This window comes from Drosophila guanche, unplaced genomic scaffold (genome assembly GCF_900245975.1).
Source record: "Drosophila guanche unplaced genomic scaffold, DGUA_6, whole genome shotgun sequence".
NCBI lineage: Eukaryota > Metazoa > Arthropoda > Insecta > Diptera > Drosophilidae > Drosophila > Drosophila guanche.
In genome coordinates this window covers 7,531,662-7,550,458 of record NW_022995747.1, presented here as the reverse complement: position 1 = coordinate 7,550,458, position 18,797 = coordinate 7,531,662, and the positions used below count along the sequence as shown (strand labels likewise).

The 18,797-nt window shown below is 36.1% G+C and overlaps 1 protein-coding gene across 43 annotated transcripts in view; it reads left to right on the top strand.

Moving 5' to 3' along the window:
• Positions 1–18,797, top strand: part of LOC117583605 (calcium-activated potassium channel slowpoke) — a 46,846-nt gene that overhangs the window by 15,178 nt on the left and 12,871 nt on the right. For 13 of the 43 annotated variants that reach the window (XM_034272020.1, XM_034272026.1, XM_034272013.1 and 10 more), the window contains 7 exons: positions 7,340–7,450; positions 9,444–9,549; positions 11,604–11,756; positions 11,828–11,983; positions 13,905–14,017; positions 15,161–15,319; positions 15,380–15,456. In XM_034272020.1, the coding sequence (XP_034127911.1) occupies positions 7,340–7,450; positions 9,444–9,549; positions 11,604–11,756; positions 11,828–11,983; positions 13,905–14,017; positions 15,161–15,319; positions 15,380–15,456 (875 nt within the window). Of the gene's footprint in view, positions 1–2,107; positions 2,200–7,339; positions 7,451–7,919; positions 8,026–9,443; positions 9,550–11,603; positions 11,757–11,827; positions 11,984–12,270; positions 12,384–13,904; positions 14,018–15,160; positions 15,320–15,379; positions 15,457–16,082; positions 16,119–18,244; positions 18,317–18,797 lie in introns of all 43 variants that reach the window. The other 30 variants (XM_034272028.1, XM_034272017.1, XM_034272037.1 and 27 more) reach the window with 14 other exon arrangements.

Here is an 18,797-nt window from a genome sequence, read left to right as displayed (position 1 = left end):
AAAGCTCGCAAATGAAATCAGTGTGCAGATAACTATTTTAATCCCTTTTCAAATAAAATTGTTCAATGTAAATTGTTGGGCGCCTGTGTATATGCACCACTTTTTGGCTTTCTACGTTTAGGATACTGAATGGCCCGCATTTTCCCTTTGAAACATATTTTATTTTAATATAAGAAAACTACATATATGGCTAATGAATCTCAGATATCTTATTGGCTTCCTTCCCCATTTGTTGAAGCATGCACATTTCGAATTTGGTAGTTTACAAATCAAACAATAAATGTACAATTGCTCAACCGACCTAACATCATATCTTGGAATATAATTTACAGAAGTATTTGAAAGTGTACCTCGAATAGAATTTGCTAAGACAGTCAATTAAAGATCTTAAAGCTCCATGTTTTCAAGTGTGTACTATTTTTCGTTTTGTTTTTTGGATTATGTTTGTGTATCTGTAAATAGACGGCAGACTAGACCACAATTGCGTGTTTTTATGCAACTTCAGCTGCGTCATTTTGTTTTGAGTTTGAACGGTTGACGAAAAGCTCCACAACTAGCGCTGAATCAATATACATACTATATGAATATATATACCTAATTTTGTAAATCGCTTCGTTTTGTGTTAACAAAGTGCATTTTTGTTGAATTGTTCATTTGTTTGTTCGTTTGATTGTATTGATTTTGATTTTGATAATTGGAACACACACATAGACACAGAAAAACACCAAGTTGATGCTTCGGTTCCTGTATTGAGTTATTTTTTCCCAAATACGATTTTTCATATATTTTTTAACAGTTGTTTCTATATGCAATACATACATAAATACAATTGCAGTAGTTACGTTTATGCAATTTCAATTTATCCAACATAATATATTGAATTTACTTGTAATTTACATACCATACCAAATACGAAAATAATTCCACACCTAATCAATCAATCAATCAATCTAACCATCTCTAATTCAAGTCGTTAATTTGCTTGCACCCACTTTGTATGCCGCAGCCACGCATAAAATAACGAAAACGAAATCGATGCCTGCGCCAAATGGCGCTGCAAATACTCGTTTGTTTTTTTTTTTGTACCGATGATCATCATTTAGAGGAAAATTGATATTTGTATACTTGTAATGAGTAAAGAGTTGCAGTAACCTATATCTACTCGTACTATATCGCATTCAGTATCAGCATCATGTCTTCACATTATTCTCGTAACTCGTAACTCTATTCCCAACCGAACCGAATTGAACCGAACCGAGTTGAACCGAACCCAACCCTATACACACACCTAAGCGGGTTAGTTTGTTAGATAGCCTCTCTCATACCAACACACATACAGATACACATATTAATAGTACTGGTAGTTCAAGTTTAAGTTTTAGCCACTGAAACCCATCCCCAAAGATGAAGTTTAAAACCAATTTGTCGATGTGTGTGCGTGTGTACTTGGCACCAACTTTTATAGGGATCTGTCCACTCACTTGGCATTACTTATGAATATATTATTGTGTATATACTATTTCTCGTTTAATAACCACACAACACATACCCCCAAGAAACCATTAGAGCCATAAGAAATTTAGTTGCAAGCTGTCGAGGCGGTTTGTCGATTTTTGAAGATTAATCAATATATAATTTTTACAATCGATCTTTAGTTCATTTGAATCATTTACTAAGTTTATGTTTTCCATTTTCTTTTGGTCGAATATGATTTTTTAACAATGGCGTCTGGTTATAATACAAAACCAGCAACACAAGAGCAACCAGCGACAAGCGCCACCGAAATGAACAAACAACAAGAGCAGCAATCAGAGATCCGATCCGATCCTCTCTGCACCGCCGTCTCGTACTTCAATTCTAGGGGTCCTGCTTCGAAAATTGTGGTCCTCATTTACCAAGCCCCTATACCATGTCTCTTTCTCTCCACTCCTCACCACTCTCCTCTTTCTCTCTATGTGTTTCTCTGTTGATCCTTGGAGCGAAATTCTTTGCCTTTTTACTCTACCCTTGCGTCATACGAAATTTGTTAAATGCTTTTTGATTTAATTTATGAACAAACAAGAACAAAATACTTCACTGTCATCATTATCTTTCATACTGTAAACAGGCGATTTTTGCAAGTTGTATACCTGAGATTATAGACTTGATTGGAACAAGAGCCAAATATGGGGGCACATTAAAAAATGAAAAAGGGCGAAGGTGAGACAAACCAAATTTTTTAACAATCAATCAACAAACAATTAATCTACAAACCGATTAAACCGAAAATTATATAAAAATAAACTGAAACAAATATGACCATATACTCGTACTACCACAAAACAATAATATACAAAACATAAGTTTAAGCCAAAACAACCAATCTAAAGTCACCCAAAAATATTCAAATCAACTAACCAGCCAAACCAAACAGTTTTTGTTATGTTTTAAACAAAATAAACACCAAATCAAAATGAAATTTCTGAAACAAAAGCAAAGAAATTCCAAAATTGTTGTATTTTACTTTGCGCTTCATTCATATCCAGCGTTTTGTGAGTGTGGAAAAGTAGCTGAAATTTGATTTTGATTATATTCCAGAAAAACACAAAACAACAATCCAATGCATATACCTTATACATACACCAAAAAATCGATTCAATGCCCCAAAAAACATGGCCACCCAACCCAATCACAATCATCATAATCGATGAACTCAAGTGAAACATACACATGCGGCATTACTCATAAGCCCGTTGGGACAGCTTCGCTGGCGCAGCTGCTATTAACATTTGTACATTTGAACCCTTCCAGAACCAGGCAATCAATCAATCAATCATCCAATCAATCATCCACTCAACCCCAATTTCAAACATTTTATCGATCAAACACCAAATAATACTACCAGAAACCAGCCACCACCACCACAGAACACCACCCACACGACAATTGAAAATAAGAAAAAATCAACAAGAAAATTAAACTAAAATATTCATATTGCTTATACAAAGAGAAAAAACTACCCAAAAAAATAAATATATACTTTTCAGTTATCCAACAACTCATTTTGTTTGTTGCGTTTAATTTGATTTCATTTTGCGTTTCGACTTAGACGTGTCGCCTACGTAGCTCAGTACGTTAATCGTAAACGTAACCTAGGACGTCACCTAACGTAACGTACTTTAATGGCCGCCCCCTGCTGATGATTATGATTGATGATGATGATGATCATGATTTTCGATGATGATGATGGGTGGTGATGGGGGGCCGTGCCGATTACTGCATTAGTTCCATTATTCTTTAGTTTTGCCCATCGATTTGCCTTTTAATTTGCCAGTTTTTGATTTTTGTGTTCTTTCAATTGGCATTTTGCAGATATCGTACTCGTATTTGAGAATCGTACCACAAAACTATAACAAAACTAATTGTTTCGTACTTAAAAACTGTTCTGAGTGTATCTACTATATCATGTGCGTACTTAACTACCAAATGCTATCTTGTTGTGAGTTTCCATACTACATCCTCAATTTGAACGCCAAATTTTCAACTTACTCTTCTGCTACTTTCTACTCTCTATATCGTACTCGTAAATTCTGATCTTGAACCTAAATTCTTTAGATCTTTATCGTTTGATTTGCACGTTTATTTTAAGTTTTCCGATTTCCTCTTCAGTTTAGACGCGTTCCCGAATCGCGTTTGATTATATTTTTTTGGCTTTTCCTTTTGGTTTTATTATAGCCAATTTGAATACGTACAACAACTGATCGATAGATCGTTTGATTCTCCTTTCGATCCGTACCGTTCGAGTAAGTTTGAAGTCAGAGCTGATGATTGGCATAAACCGAAATCCGCATTCGTATGATCGTGTTCCTAAGTTTGTCTCCATTTTGTATGCCATATCATCCTAGCCTAATTTTGCATTTGTATTAGCCCTTGAAGTGAATCAGTGATTGGTGTTTATTATTGTGTTACATTACCGTAATTGTCTATATAGTCCTTGATATCGAAGTCGTAACTCGTATATATATCTATATATCCATATATATACATATACACAAATATAAATATGCAAACGATGTATTTGTATACTATGCCAAGACAACCTTAAACGATTAAACATTAAACAATAATAATGCATACTAAATACATATTAACAATAACTTACTATTGATTCGATTGTATACGTATATGTTAGAACTCCATATAAATCAGAATGTACACACACACATGCATAAGTAACTCGCAGAAGAGTCTGACTCTCTAGACACTTCTCCACAAGTACTCGTACAGACAGCAATTTGTAAATAACAAGCAACTCTAAACTTCCCGGAAGACTTTAATTTGCTCAAACTTTTTGCCTAGAAATGTATGTACAATACTAGAGTAGGCAATATTTCGAGATGGCTGTAACTGCTGTAACAGAATCATCTAATAATTAGATGTGTGTGTAATGCCAATCCAAAAGAGCATCAAGCAACAAGAACTCATATTCCCGCATACTCGAATAACCAATATAATTTTACTCTCTCTCTCTCTCTCTCTATAACTATATTTATATCTCTCTTTATCTCTCTCTAAACCTTCAATCAGTTATCAGCTACTATGTGTTGTAGTTCTTGGACCAATTTTATATACTCTTTATGATCCATACATACCACACCCCACAAAAACTATACTTGAATTCTTTTCTTAATGATACAAATTTTGGTTCTCATCAATTTTCCTCTTCTTTGTGAACATCTGTTGCCGACAAAACATTCGAACACAACGGTATAATTAAGCAATAAAAGATAAAGAATCATAAATATACAATATATACGGACCTCTAGATCTAAATATATCTATCAAAACGGTTGAAAATAAGACTCCACTCCTCTTAATTGTCGTTACCCAGTGTTTTGTATGGATGCGCTCTACGTTTTGAATTTATTTACCTTTTGGTTACCTCATTCGGATCAGATCAGGTAGGAGGCGAATGCTTAGGGACCTGCATCGTTGTACTTGATGTGGTATGATACTCGTATGTTGAGTGGCCCCCCGTATGCACACACCACACTCTGTTGCGTAGCTAAGGAACCACTGAAATGGAGGAGATTGATTGCTCGCAAAGAGTATTACTCGTACCTGTACTATCCGTAAAGTAATCGAAACAACACCCGATTCCACTGCCGTATCCGTATCCGATTCCTTCCAAATCTGTATACACAAACAATCTCCTTTCCATCTCTCTACGACTCTCTCTCTCTCACTCTTTGTAACTCTCTCAAGATTTGTCCTATACGCTGTTTTTATTTTACTTGAAACTCACCATTCATTGCACATACATATGTATCTGAGTGCATCTGAAGAACAAACATTGAAATTATATTATATTTTCTGATTGAGATTCATTTTCATGACCACCACATGAATAGCAATTATATGAGGAAATAAAATAATGAAAATGCGTGGCCAGGCATCAAATGTTTAACTTTCTCACCATATCTACATTATTTCAAAAAAAATAAATAAAAATAACCAAAAAAAAAAGAACACAAAATCAGTCTTAAACAAAGTTTCACCATTCTTTTTTAGCTGATGCAATTAAAAGACAAGAAAATGCCACACAAGAACTAATATAACGTAGTTCGTTTATTTTGATTGTTTGTTCGTTAAATGCAAATTGAAGTTCTTCTTTCTTTTTAGAGTTCTAATATAGCACAATTTTTGTACTGTCACTGTAGAGGTAAACCTGTTGATATTGACTTGCAACCAGATTTAAACCACGAAGAAACATTTGACAAAATTCACTTATTATAACACGGGGACCACGTTTTCTATCATTATTGGAAAATTAACGTAAAGACGATTAAAGTTGGGACTAAGAGAGAATATTTTGAAAAAAAAAAACACAAATTATATTGAGTCAAAACCTCAAGACTACAAACATTTTATAAAGATCTCTTAGCTGCAAAGATCTTATGATATGTTTTTCTATTTAGGGTAAATTGACCTTCATTTAACTGTGAACGAATTTTATTATTCGACTGGTTTCCTCACTGTAGATTACTGTGGTCATGGTTTGTATGACACAGTACAATGAAACACTCACACAAAAATCACACACAAACACACCCACATAAAAAAGAGTATGCATGTCGTAGTTAGCCTGGCACTGATACACTACACTATTTTACCTAGGTATGGAAAGAATGCCTGCCTGATTCGCCTGAATGCCTGATTGCATGACTGTGATAACAGTGAATATCCAACCAAACCCATAATTTCTTTTAATCATAGCACCCTGTAGAAATATAAATAACTAAACATTAGCAAATGGAATGAGCGTAGTGTATTATACAATGTGTACATAGTATATAGAGTACCAATACGATGGCCAGTTGCTGGCCAGTTTTGATGCTTTCTTGATGCATGTAAGTTGATTGAAACCCAAATGGTGTGCGTAGCTAAGCCTTAACCTAGAACCATATTGATTTCCAATATGTATTTACTATATAATTATCATTTGTTTGAACTGCAGCCGCAGAGTGCTGCCGCTGCGGGGACGAGATCCTCATTTTGTGTCTATTATATTTTCATGACATTGAATTGTTTTGTGAACAAGCCTCTGGGGTAGCAGACTAAATTCATGCATTCTGCATTTATGATTTGACTTTAGTTCATTAAATTTTCGGTTTGTGTATTTTGTATAATTTTTGATAAATGTTTGTTTTCCAAAGAAAATGCAAAGTAATTTATACTTTACCACAAAATAATACTGACAAGCCAAAAAGATATAACATAACCAAGCAACGACAAGCAGTTGATAAATAATACAAAAGAGATCAAAGCATAAATCACTATAAAGAAATATACAGAAATACAAGACAATAAATATATAAAATCTCACCCAAAGAACCCAAAGCACTCATCTAAACACATACAAGGCACTCTCACAGATACACAATCACACATACAAAACACATGCATCAGTTGTAATATGTAATTGTATGGCTTGTGGTTTGGCTCATGGAATGCTATCATATCAGAGATAAATTAATGAGCCAGGCCCAGAGACAAACTAAGGAATTGAATTAAAAAATTAAAGCCAAAATCAATTTCTGTCTCCCTTGCTGCTTCACTCACACACTAATTCTGGCACACATAAACGCATACATACACACACTCACACATACACATACACACACATTTACATACCCATTTGATATAATACATGTACAGCGATTCAATGCATTCCACCCTAGGTTTAAGCCAAAATGTTGCTTTCCCCGTATCGATACCAATAACAATTCAATGGAACTAATCTATTTATTTCTCTATGCCACACCCCCACACACTTGAACGAACCAACCGAAACACACAGACATATTGTGGTATGCGGTCATATAACATACGAGTCCGTGTCGCATTTCCTGAAGGACTTTCTCCACGAAGATCGGGAGGATGTCGATGTCGAAGTGGTCTTTCTCCATCGGTAAGTTTATCTAGAACCTGTCCAAAACAGCAGACAAACCTCTTCTTAAACGTATTGCTAATTTGTTGTGCCGTTGTTCATTTGAATTTATATTTTCGTAAACGTATTGTATTTTCAATTGATTTTGTTAAATGAGATCAGCAGCAAAAAAACAAATATAGAGCAGTACTTAAGCAGAATGAGAAAGGGGCCACCAGTTGTGCAGAAAAGTATGCTATGGTATTTTGTCAACAGCTGCTCGCCTCTCACTCGATATTTGGGGGACAGGCATCCCCCAATCAGATAAGTTAGACCCAAGGCACTATTAATAAGTATTTGCATTAAACTAGCTTCTAGTCCACACTCAGAGAGATACCAATCGATTTTACTTTTATATTGTTTTTACCCTTTTGCTTTGACTACTTAACTATTAATATTGAAATATATCATATATCATGTAATGTAAACCATACGACGAACAATTAAATAGCAAAGAGCCTGACCTGGAACTAGAGGGACTGCTGAAGCGTCACTATACCACAGTGGCCTTTTTTCAGGGCACTATGATGAACGCAGTCGACCTGGAGAGAGTCAAGGTACACAGAACACACACTAAGACACAACACAAGCAACCAGTAAACACTCACACGTACATTTACAGACAAACAAACATACATACATACATACACAATACAGAGTGAAAGCAGTGAGCTTACATGAAGACACATGCAGAAATAACGATATATTCAAACCGCGATTGTCAGGTGCTCCTACTATGTACAACGATACTACAACTCATTCGTATACCATGTAATTGTTCTTGTGTCCGTTCGCAGCCCATGACAGTGACACGCTACAAAGTAGTGCTCCGAATAACCGAAATGCAATTCAAAAACAATATTATCCAGTTCCATTTTCTGCTGACATCTCCACAGCAACTAAGCAAAAAGACACGCCCTCTCCCCAACGTCTCTATATACTCGAACCATAAATCTTTGCTCGCTCTCACCTTGAATTTGAACAATTCAATTATGTTTATTTTTATTGCAATTTTATAGCTTCATTATGGCATTATTTTTAATGATTTCCGGTTGCTGCTGATGAGATTTCCCAGAAATCGTTTTCTACCAATTTTTTCTCAGAGCTTCATTATGAAATAAAAAAAATAAAAAACACTCACTAAATATAATATATACTCAAATATATTTAGGTAGATTTTAGTTAAGATTCCCTTACCGCATAATATCACTTTTTTCTTTTTTGTAATATCCTACACGTTGGCTTTAAGTAATTTAACCTGCTTAATGGAATGTCCTCCTTAGATGAAATTTTATTCGATTTCCAAATTACAATATAGCAGCATATATTTTGACTCCATACAATTAAAATCGAGCTAAAGCTAACATAAAAAAGCTCAAATTTAATTAGCTGTAATCTTATTCTTTATTTCGAATACTTTGTAGAAATCGAAACAGATATATTTTATTTGTACTTTATGGTAAACAATTTTGATACCCTTTAGAGTCGATCAAGTATTGAGACCATAGTCCTTAAGTAATGTTAATAAGTTATTTAAGAAGAGTTTATACATAGAATTTAGACCCAGGGCTATACAGTCTTATAAGGAGTTTTGATGGAGTATTTAGATTTAATGACTCACAATTTTCGTTGCACCTCCGGTTTGGAGTATTTCTTTTAACAGTTGTCTGCATTCGTTGATTTTCTTTTATTTTCATTTGCATACTTGCCGACCCACAAAAAACTGCACCATAATCATATGATGTGTATATTGTTTGTTGTGTTATATACACACATGCCAAACCCACACACTCCACCTGCAATGATGATCTTCTGTTTCTTTGAACACCAACCCAATCCACGTAAACCTTGTGTACATTGGAAACATTGAAAACTCTAAAAACTTTGTATTATTTTCCCAAAAACAAAATAACAAAAAAACAAAAAATATCGAAAATAAACAAAAAAACGAATTTTGATTGAAAAATTAATAAAGTAAACCACCCGATTTGGAACTTGAGGGTTTGTTCAAACGTCATTTTACCACCGTGGAGTTCTTCCAAGGAACCATTATGAATCCGATTGATCTGCAAAGGGTTAAGGTAAAACAAAAAAATGTCTTTTCATTTGATCTGTTATCTATGTTTGTATGTTCCTTTTCGTTCCATTCATTTACCGTTGGCCGTTTTCCGTTTTCGTTCATGTGTCGACCTGTTCTAAGCTATGATTTCATTATGTATTAACCAAAAACCCCCAGACTAAGCGTACTACCACTACTTCGTACGTACTTGTATAACGAACGCTCAAAATGTAATTACAACCCGCCTATAAATAAACCCATAATCGTGTATATCTGTGTATATGTATATGTGTGTATGTGTATCGTATATCTATGTGTATAAACGATACCCGTGTTCAACATATGTATTGCCATGTTTATGTATGTAAATCATAGTAATGTGGCCATTATGCGTTAACGTATTCTCGTTCGCTGGATTTATTTATCTGCCCAACAAACAGCATCATTTTTTTCATTTGTATCTGGCATTCGTATCATTTGGCCCAGCACTCGACTAACCCTATGAGATTGTGAACAATACAGAAATAAACCAGCTGCGATGCACAGGCCACACATAAACACACATTACACAATTAATTGCTGTTGACATTGCTGTGAAAAAACCCGATTTAATTTTAATTTACGAGTATCAATAGTGAAGCTGCATTACTTAAAACAATAATCGTTAATGTATTTTCGAATCTATGTATGTGCTAAGTATCTTATTGTAATTGTTAAGTTATTTATTGTATATTGTATACTAGGGAGTTAACACTCAAATTGCAAGCCTTAAACAAATCCAGAGAATTTCAGAATTTTCTCAGAGGAACGGTTGATGCAATGCAATCTCTAAAATCCATTGTATACTTTCATATAATTTTTGATATTTGGTTAAGGTAATTTATATAGATTCATTGCCATAAGCCATTAAATTATCGAACTCTACAATGGATTATTCCCATAATATGAGCCTTAAGAGTCTTTCAACCACAAAACAGTTTCTTTGATAACGAATTCTAAGTGAGAAATTGAGGAAATATACACTCATTTGAATACGCTAGGGTTTCAGTTTATCATTGTATAAATATATATACATTTTTTAACCTACTTTTCAAAATGAATCTTGCAAGCAGCTCAGTTGTATCTACATATAAAATTTTAACTTTACTTATTGTGTTCCAAGTATATTAATATTGTCCTAAGACATTTCGTATATTAATATAAATTTGTACATAACAACTTAATCGATATCCTGCATGAGTCAGAGCTGCTTTATTGTCGTGCCTGCTTGGGACGTGGAACCGTAACTATATCTATCGCATCTATTGCATGCGCGGGGACTGCATGCCCCATAATCGACGACAGAGTGATTGTGGCTAATGCTAATCTATTGTCTAATCCCCACTTGATTTTGCTCTTTAGTTGTATTTGGTTTTGATATTCTGTTTAGTTATCCAACACACAGCCACTTCAGCGTTCTTTGTACTTACACACCTCTTCACCCAGCCACCGCCCAGAAATGCACCGAGCGTTCGCTTTATGATTTCTTATGTTGTCCTTCAGTTGAAGTTAAAACCAAACCAAAGACAATGTCCAGCAACCCACCCACCCAGCAACAATCTTACTACCGCTTACTATCTTCCCCCAATCGCTCGTATCGGGCAATGCTAATGAACAATCCCAAACGAAACCTACCAAATACTCATGTATATGCAAGACATCTGACAGTGCCAGATCAAACCAAAACCAAAAACCAAACCAACAAACAAACACTTCACTGTGGCATTTGAAGTACTCATATTCGTACCATAGTTGTCCAGTCAATGTGCGTGTAAACCGCTTACTAATTGTTAATATTGTGGACAATGCTCTAAACGTGACACCTCTGCAGTATATATATTCACAATAACAGTAACAGCAACAATTACAATCACTGAACAAACTCAACCATTACAAACAACTTGGAACAGTTCAAACATAACAAAACTAACTCACATGAGACATAGTCTGACCACAACAAGAAATAAATGCCACAATCCAATGCTAATCGGTGACTTCTCCATTTCAATATCTCAAACCCAAACCCAAACCCAACAGGTTCACGAAGCCGATGCCTGCCTTGTGCTAGCTAACAAATATTGCCAAGATCCCGACGCAGAAGATGCTGCCAACATCATGAGAGTAATCTCCATCAAGAACTACAGCGACGACATCCGTGTCATCATCCAGCTGATGCAGTACCATAATAAGGTGGGTACCGTTCTCTAATATATACCTCCAGATTCTATGGTATACAATTTGATCGATTATCTGTTTGTCAGGCGTACTTGCTCAACATACCATCGTGGGACTGGAAACAGGGAGATGATGTCATCTGCTTGGCCGAGCTGAAGCTGGGCTTCATTGCCCAGAGCTGCCTGGCCCCAGGCTTCTCCACTATGATGGCCAATCTGTTTGCCATGCGATCGTTCAAGACGGTAAGTAGGGTTGCCAGTCCTCCCCGAGTCTGTCACCCAACCAACGAAATACCCGACACATTCACACAACCAACGTTAAATCAACCAAAACCAGGCCAAAAACCACAAGTTAGATATTTTGAAGATTTACAGATTTGCAGATCCAAACCGAATTTGTTGTATTGCTGACATATTCCATGAGTAAAAAAAAGGGGGCAATCAATATGTCAATAAGGGTCTATGCCCGTTTCCCGTACCGTATATAAGTATCAAATCAAATGTCTATATATTACGTCTCTAACCCATAGTCGCCAGACATGCAGTCTTGGACAAATGATTACCTGCGCGGCACTGGCATGGAAATGTACACAGAAACATTGAGTCCCACATTTATTGGAATACCATTTGCTCAGGCCACTGAGTAAGTCACGCAGCAGGCAGTTTTCAAACTTTCCAACCAAATATGCTATATATCGTAATACTCGTACCAGCAAAAAAATAAATAAGAAATACAATATCGTATCTACTACTACTCTATTCTACTACTTGTTAATCGTGCAGCGTTGAACGAAAAAAAACAAAAACAAGATTATTACAATAAAACAAGAACATATTTTACACCATGAACAACATAAGAAACACATACACACGTATCTCTGGTTTATGTGATGAAGTTTAATTGTGATTGGAGCCTTTTTACATACGTATGATATTGTTCGAAAGTAAACATACAATCACAATCAAACTTCCTGTCAAACCATGAGAGACGATTCACAAAACACATTGTTATTTGTTTTCCACTCAGTTCTGATTGTCGTTGTAAAACTTTTTTACTCGATCTGTTTTTAATTTAACTCAAAATGACAAAAGTCCGGCACGTTTACACCGATCTTAATGTGTTATAACGTGTAAATGTGCCTGCAAGTGGAATTAGATTATATTTATTCTTTCCATTCAGACACAATCACATACACAGTTACACACACACAAACAAACACATATACACTGTGAAAAATTAGTCGTTGTTTCAAGCTAATTCTTTGTGTAATTGAGTGTTCTAAGTGTTCAAAATGCCTTCAGTGTTTGCAAATACAAAAATATGGTTTATTTTACTTCATTTTCCAAAAGTAAATTTCGAAAGCTGTCCAGGCAGTTCTATTGACTCTTTATTTGAGGACACCAACACACACAGATAAACACGATTACACACACACACACACACCAACACATATACACATCGCTAATTGTATGGTATCGATGTGAGCGGAGCGCTCTGAATCTCCCTCCTCTCTCTATCTCTCTATCTATCTCTAAAAACAATTCTAAGTTTTGCAGCGTGCATTTGAGTTCAAGTTGGTTTTTTTCTTTTTTGATTTTCTGATAGTTTTGGTTGACGCTTTTGTTTTCTGCTCATTTGACACACGTTCGGTTCGGCTGAGTCTTGATGCCGTCCGCCACCCCCGCTCGTGCCCCTTTAATGCTGTAAAGTAAAGTTCGCCAGAAGTGTACAGAAAAAAAGAATAAAACCGGATGCCAAGACCAGAGAACTGCATCCCGAAGGGTTCGCAACGTGTTGTACTGTATACTGTATCTATGCCAAAGCCAACGCCAAAGTATGCAATGCCTGACCCAGAAACAAGCACTTCCCCACACAGAAAGAAACACAATCAGTGAAACACCACTCAGCCAGCACAGACCCTCGCCAGCTGTTGAAATGTGTGCCGTAGACCCATAGCCCCTGCTCAGCTATGCGATGAGTGTAAGATGTATCCCAGCGAGCCAGTGAATCCACTCTAGGCCATTCCACCCACCCAATACCACACTACAAAACAGACCAAACAAAAACGAACAAACAAAAAAATGATAACAAAAAATGCGCCACGTAGTTACTTAGCGAACTTACTAAATGCAAACCACAACAAAACCATTTTCTAACTTTCAGTCACCAGACACACAGGCCTGGCAAAATGATTATCTTCAAGGTACAGGGTGTGAGATGTATACCGAAACCCTATCACCTTCATTTACCGGCATGACATTCCCACAAGCCAGCGAGTAAGACTCCAAAATGAGAAATTAGCGAAAACAAATTATATGCAAACTGTATAAAAAATACTACTACTTCTACTACTACTACAACTTTTTGCATTGTACAAAATAAGTTTGTTTAACAATTCTTTTTCCCATTATTTATCAACTTGAATTCGATTCCGTTTGATTTACTCTCTTTCCTCATAATACTCCTAACAAACAACTAAACAACTCAACTTATTGTCGCCTACGCCAACCCCAAACTTTCCCAGACCACTCTCGTACTACCTCCTCCATACTTATTTACTCATAGCAAGTGAAACGAAAACTGTAACCCAATCCAGATCAAACGCATTGAAACCCCTGTAACTGTATATCAACTCGTACTATACAACACTCATTCTAATTGGCTCACATCGCATCCGTATCTGCAACCGTAATCGCATCCGATCGCCGCAATCGCTTGCCCACCGAACTCCGCTCGCTGCGATTCGTAATCCGTCCGGACACCACACACACCAAAACACTGCAAACAATTGTCCTGACTTTTTGTCAAGGCGCTCACCTCCACCAGAACCACTCCACTCCAGTCCACTTCTCAAACTCCACCCTAGATATTCCCGACTCATTGCATGTGCATAGTGTAACGTTTTTGTCCCCAAAGTCTTAGAGTGTAACCTAGTAAATTGTACGTAGTTGGCGATGGACCACTGATGTTCTTGCGTCCTTAGTCTTGATTTTTGTTTAACATTTTTCTTAACGTTTTACATGATTTTTCTAAGCATTTTGCCTAGCATTTCATAATTTTTCTAAGCATTTCTCTTAGGATTACTTGTTTTCTGTAAGCATTTTGCGTAGCATGACAACTTTTTGCTTGTCAATTGTCTTGTTTGCCACGTTTTTTTTACAGTGTACGCTTTGAAAGCACTCACGAACACCAACACGTGAACAAACACGCCACTTAAACATCCACACTCTCACTCACACACTCACACATACACACACACACACACTAAATGTGCATGCCATGTTCTGAGAGAGTTCGACTACACTTTTGTAGCATACTAAACTAGGTTCAATTACAATACTTGTAAAGCAATTCTAGACTAAGTTTGAGCTTTCTGGGTTATCGGGAACTAATGGACGCCCGTTCTCCCCCGCGTTTAGACTGTGTTTCTCCAAGCTGAAACTGCTGCTGCTCGCAATTGAGATCAAGGGAGCCGAGGAGGGTGTGGACAGCAAAATTTCCATAAACCCTCGTGGGGCCAAGATTCAGGCCAATACGCAGGGCTTTTTCATAGCACAAAGCGCCGACGAGGTGAAGCGGTAAGAAGACCTGAAGTAGAGTTTTTATGTGTAGATCCAATAACCTGTTTGCTTGTTCAGTGCCTGGTTCTATTGCAAAGCCTGCCACGAGGATATCAAGGACGAGACGCTGATCAAGAAATGCAAATGCAAAAACTGTAAGCAAACCCATGTACCGATATTCCACCCGAATCTATATATCTTAGAGTATCTGTGTACTTATTTTAAATTATTGGTTTTTATTTTAATATGTATTTGATTTAATTGTTTCGTTTGTGAATCGAAAGTTATGAAGACAGCCAGAGCTGAACATGCCAAACCGAAATAATAAGCATTCCAATCTAGCTTGTAAGAACTTTCTAGCTGAGGCACGGGCAGATTCTAGGTATAAGGCGCTCTCTCCATACTCTTTTTAACCTAATGAATATCTTTAAATTCTCTCCTTTGAAACTACTCGAATATTCTTATAAATACAATATCGATGTTCTTTTATTATATATTTATTATGTATATGTGTTGGCGCGTGTGGCCCTCGCTCTCAAAAACCTAAACCAATAACTGCAACAACCACAACAACTAACTATGTATAAACAAACCGCAACAACAATATGCATTGCATGTCTGCAACTGCAACTGCCACTTCAAAACACACACCTATACATTTCAATGCGTATATGGGTGCGTGTGTGCGCTGCACTTGCAACATGACATAACAAATAAAACCAAAATCGAATCAAATATAATACAAAATAATACCAACCAATGCCATAACTTTGTCCCACAGTGACTGTTCAGCCCAGGAGCAAATTTGATGACTTAGGTAAATCAAGTTACAACACCGTATAACCCAACCAACAATAAAACATACACTAACAAGACTAAGAACACCAAAACCCACACAAACACTTCTCAGTTTATGAAGTTTTATTCAATACCAAAACCAATTCCAATTCCAACTTTTGTATAAAGTACATTATGCATATTCCAATTTCTTTTGTTTGTACATTGAATACAGCAAAATGAAGGTCCCTACGAATCCCAGACCCGAACCGATACCTCCCATTTAAGCACTTTACCCACCTTCACCACCACCGAAGAGCACAAAACAGTTAAGTTTTTCTTTCATTTGATTTTGATTGTTTTTCGTTTATTTTTTTAAAGAACTTTTCAATGCAAAATGTCCCATTTTGCCAGCCATCGACTATCCTTGTGTGCTCAGACCTCTGTCCATAGCCGTTTCCGATATCATAACCACAAACATACCACCTCTACTATATATTTGAAAAATGTGCCATCCGTCCTGCCGTCCTGCCCGTTTATCTAGCCCATGTGCAGTTCTTTTTTGGTCACTGTTTCGTTTTGACATGCGCTCCTATATAATCCACAAAGTAACAGTTGACTACAACGATTACACACACACATATATATCGACATATAAAATATATATATCCATAAATACCCTTTTGATGGCTTCCCTGGATAACTAAACACAATCCATCGAACTTGTAAATATGTTTGTGAGATATGCAACCCCAGTTCTTTGATTAATCATAAATACAACAGGCACAGCCAGCAAGAAATGTTTACCCAAACTCTTCGCTTCCCTTAACCATAACCAACTAACTATTATAGTATAACATGATAGATAACACTTCAGATTTTGAGTTTTTAAAAGTCTTTTTTGTTTTCAACCCTTATGAAATACAATCTGAAAAGAACCCGAAAAGAGACACCGACTCTTTAAATAACCTATTTAAATAAATAAAATATACCAAAATTCTATGTTTAAAGAAATTCGAAAATGGAATGAAAACTTTTTCTCTATGGATTCAAATTTTCAACTTATTCTGAGACCGTTTTACAGCTTTGTATTTCATTGTAAAGGGCATGGCTAACATTTTTCTATATTTTTTACAAATAATTTACCGAAATTAAATGCGAAAATCTCTTTTGATCAAGCATTTAAAACTGCACAATTTTGTTTAACAGTCTGTCTCGCTTCTCATCGCCTTCTATCTATATCTCTCTCTCTCTCTGTCTGTCTCTGTAACTCCCTCTTAATCCTTTGTACCCTATACTTATGTGTTGAGAGCCATAAAAGAACAAATCTAACAGAACCAATTTAGGTGCATGGAACCGAGCACAGAAATCGATTTACATTTTATTACACCATCACCATACGAAAAAATAAAACGTTTTGTAAACGAATATACTCTCTATTTTCGATCCATTTTGTCTCACTTTTGCAGCATCCAGCTCTGATATTTAAATACTCTTATTAATACCTATAACTAAACTAACTTTAAATACTTGCCCGTAGACCTAAGTTATTGAAATGCTGCGCCGACTTCACAAAAATCCTTTTAACTATTTTCCTTTACTTTGTCTTCTTGGCGTGGCACTCACCTCACTAACAAAATTTCTATTTATATTATATAACTGTGAATTATATTATGCGATTGTACATACATATATAAACAAGAGTAGTGGCAGTGACACTTCCAAGGAAAATGTGTAAATAACTTTAGAGCAGGTTACTTAAAGAACTTAAATGTTGTCAAAGACAACTAATGTTATGTATTTGGTTTCTATGTAGCGTAAAACCTAAACAAACTATACCTATACTCTACGACTTTTAATCTTAATCTGTATAAAACCTTACGATGTTAGCTGCCAATGTTCTCAAGTAGTTAGTAAGTTGGCCGAGTTTGCCGATTTTGCGTTGGCTGCGTTATGGCTTTGACCGAGAAGCGGGCCCCGTGTTGCAGCTGTGATTGTGAAAGTTCCATTCGCCAATTTGTAGCGCCTAGAGCTTAAGTTTCTAAAAACAATCCCCGAATTCCCACACCACAGACTTATATATATTCTCATATACGAGTATATATGTACATATGTATGTTTGGATGCGTGTGCTTATTTGAATACCAAATCGTAACCATCTTGCAGATGTCGGCATGATTATGATGCAGACGGGCATGGTCAACCAAGGCATCACATCGGTGATGAATACAATGGAGGGTACGCTTTCAAAACCATTTCCACAAAACGAAACCAAAATCAAATAACAAATTATTTACCATTTGCGGCGCTCTATAAAATATTAATATCCATATCCTTATATCTATATTCTACCATGCCAAACGATTTATTTGTTGCTGCTAAACCTAACCCAATCGAAATAAAAATTTAATTGAGCGTCTGCCAAAGGATGTCTAAATATTTACTTATATGTATAGTCCTGAATAGAATCGAGATGATAAAATACCGTTCATAGGTCTTATTTGATAGCCGTATTCCCATGTCCGTTTATAGGTTTAGCTTTATAGCTAAATTGAACTCATTAAAAATCACGAATAATGAATATTGTAATATTGCAGGGTTATACACCAACGTAAACTTAGCCCCCCTTGGAATGCGCTCTTTACATTTGGCCCGCCAAATTGGTACTAAAATCAAAACCAAAACGAAAAATATTCGCAAATTAATAAATTAATGAACC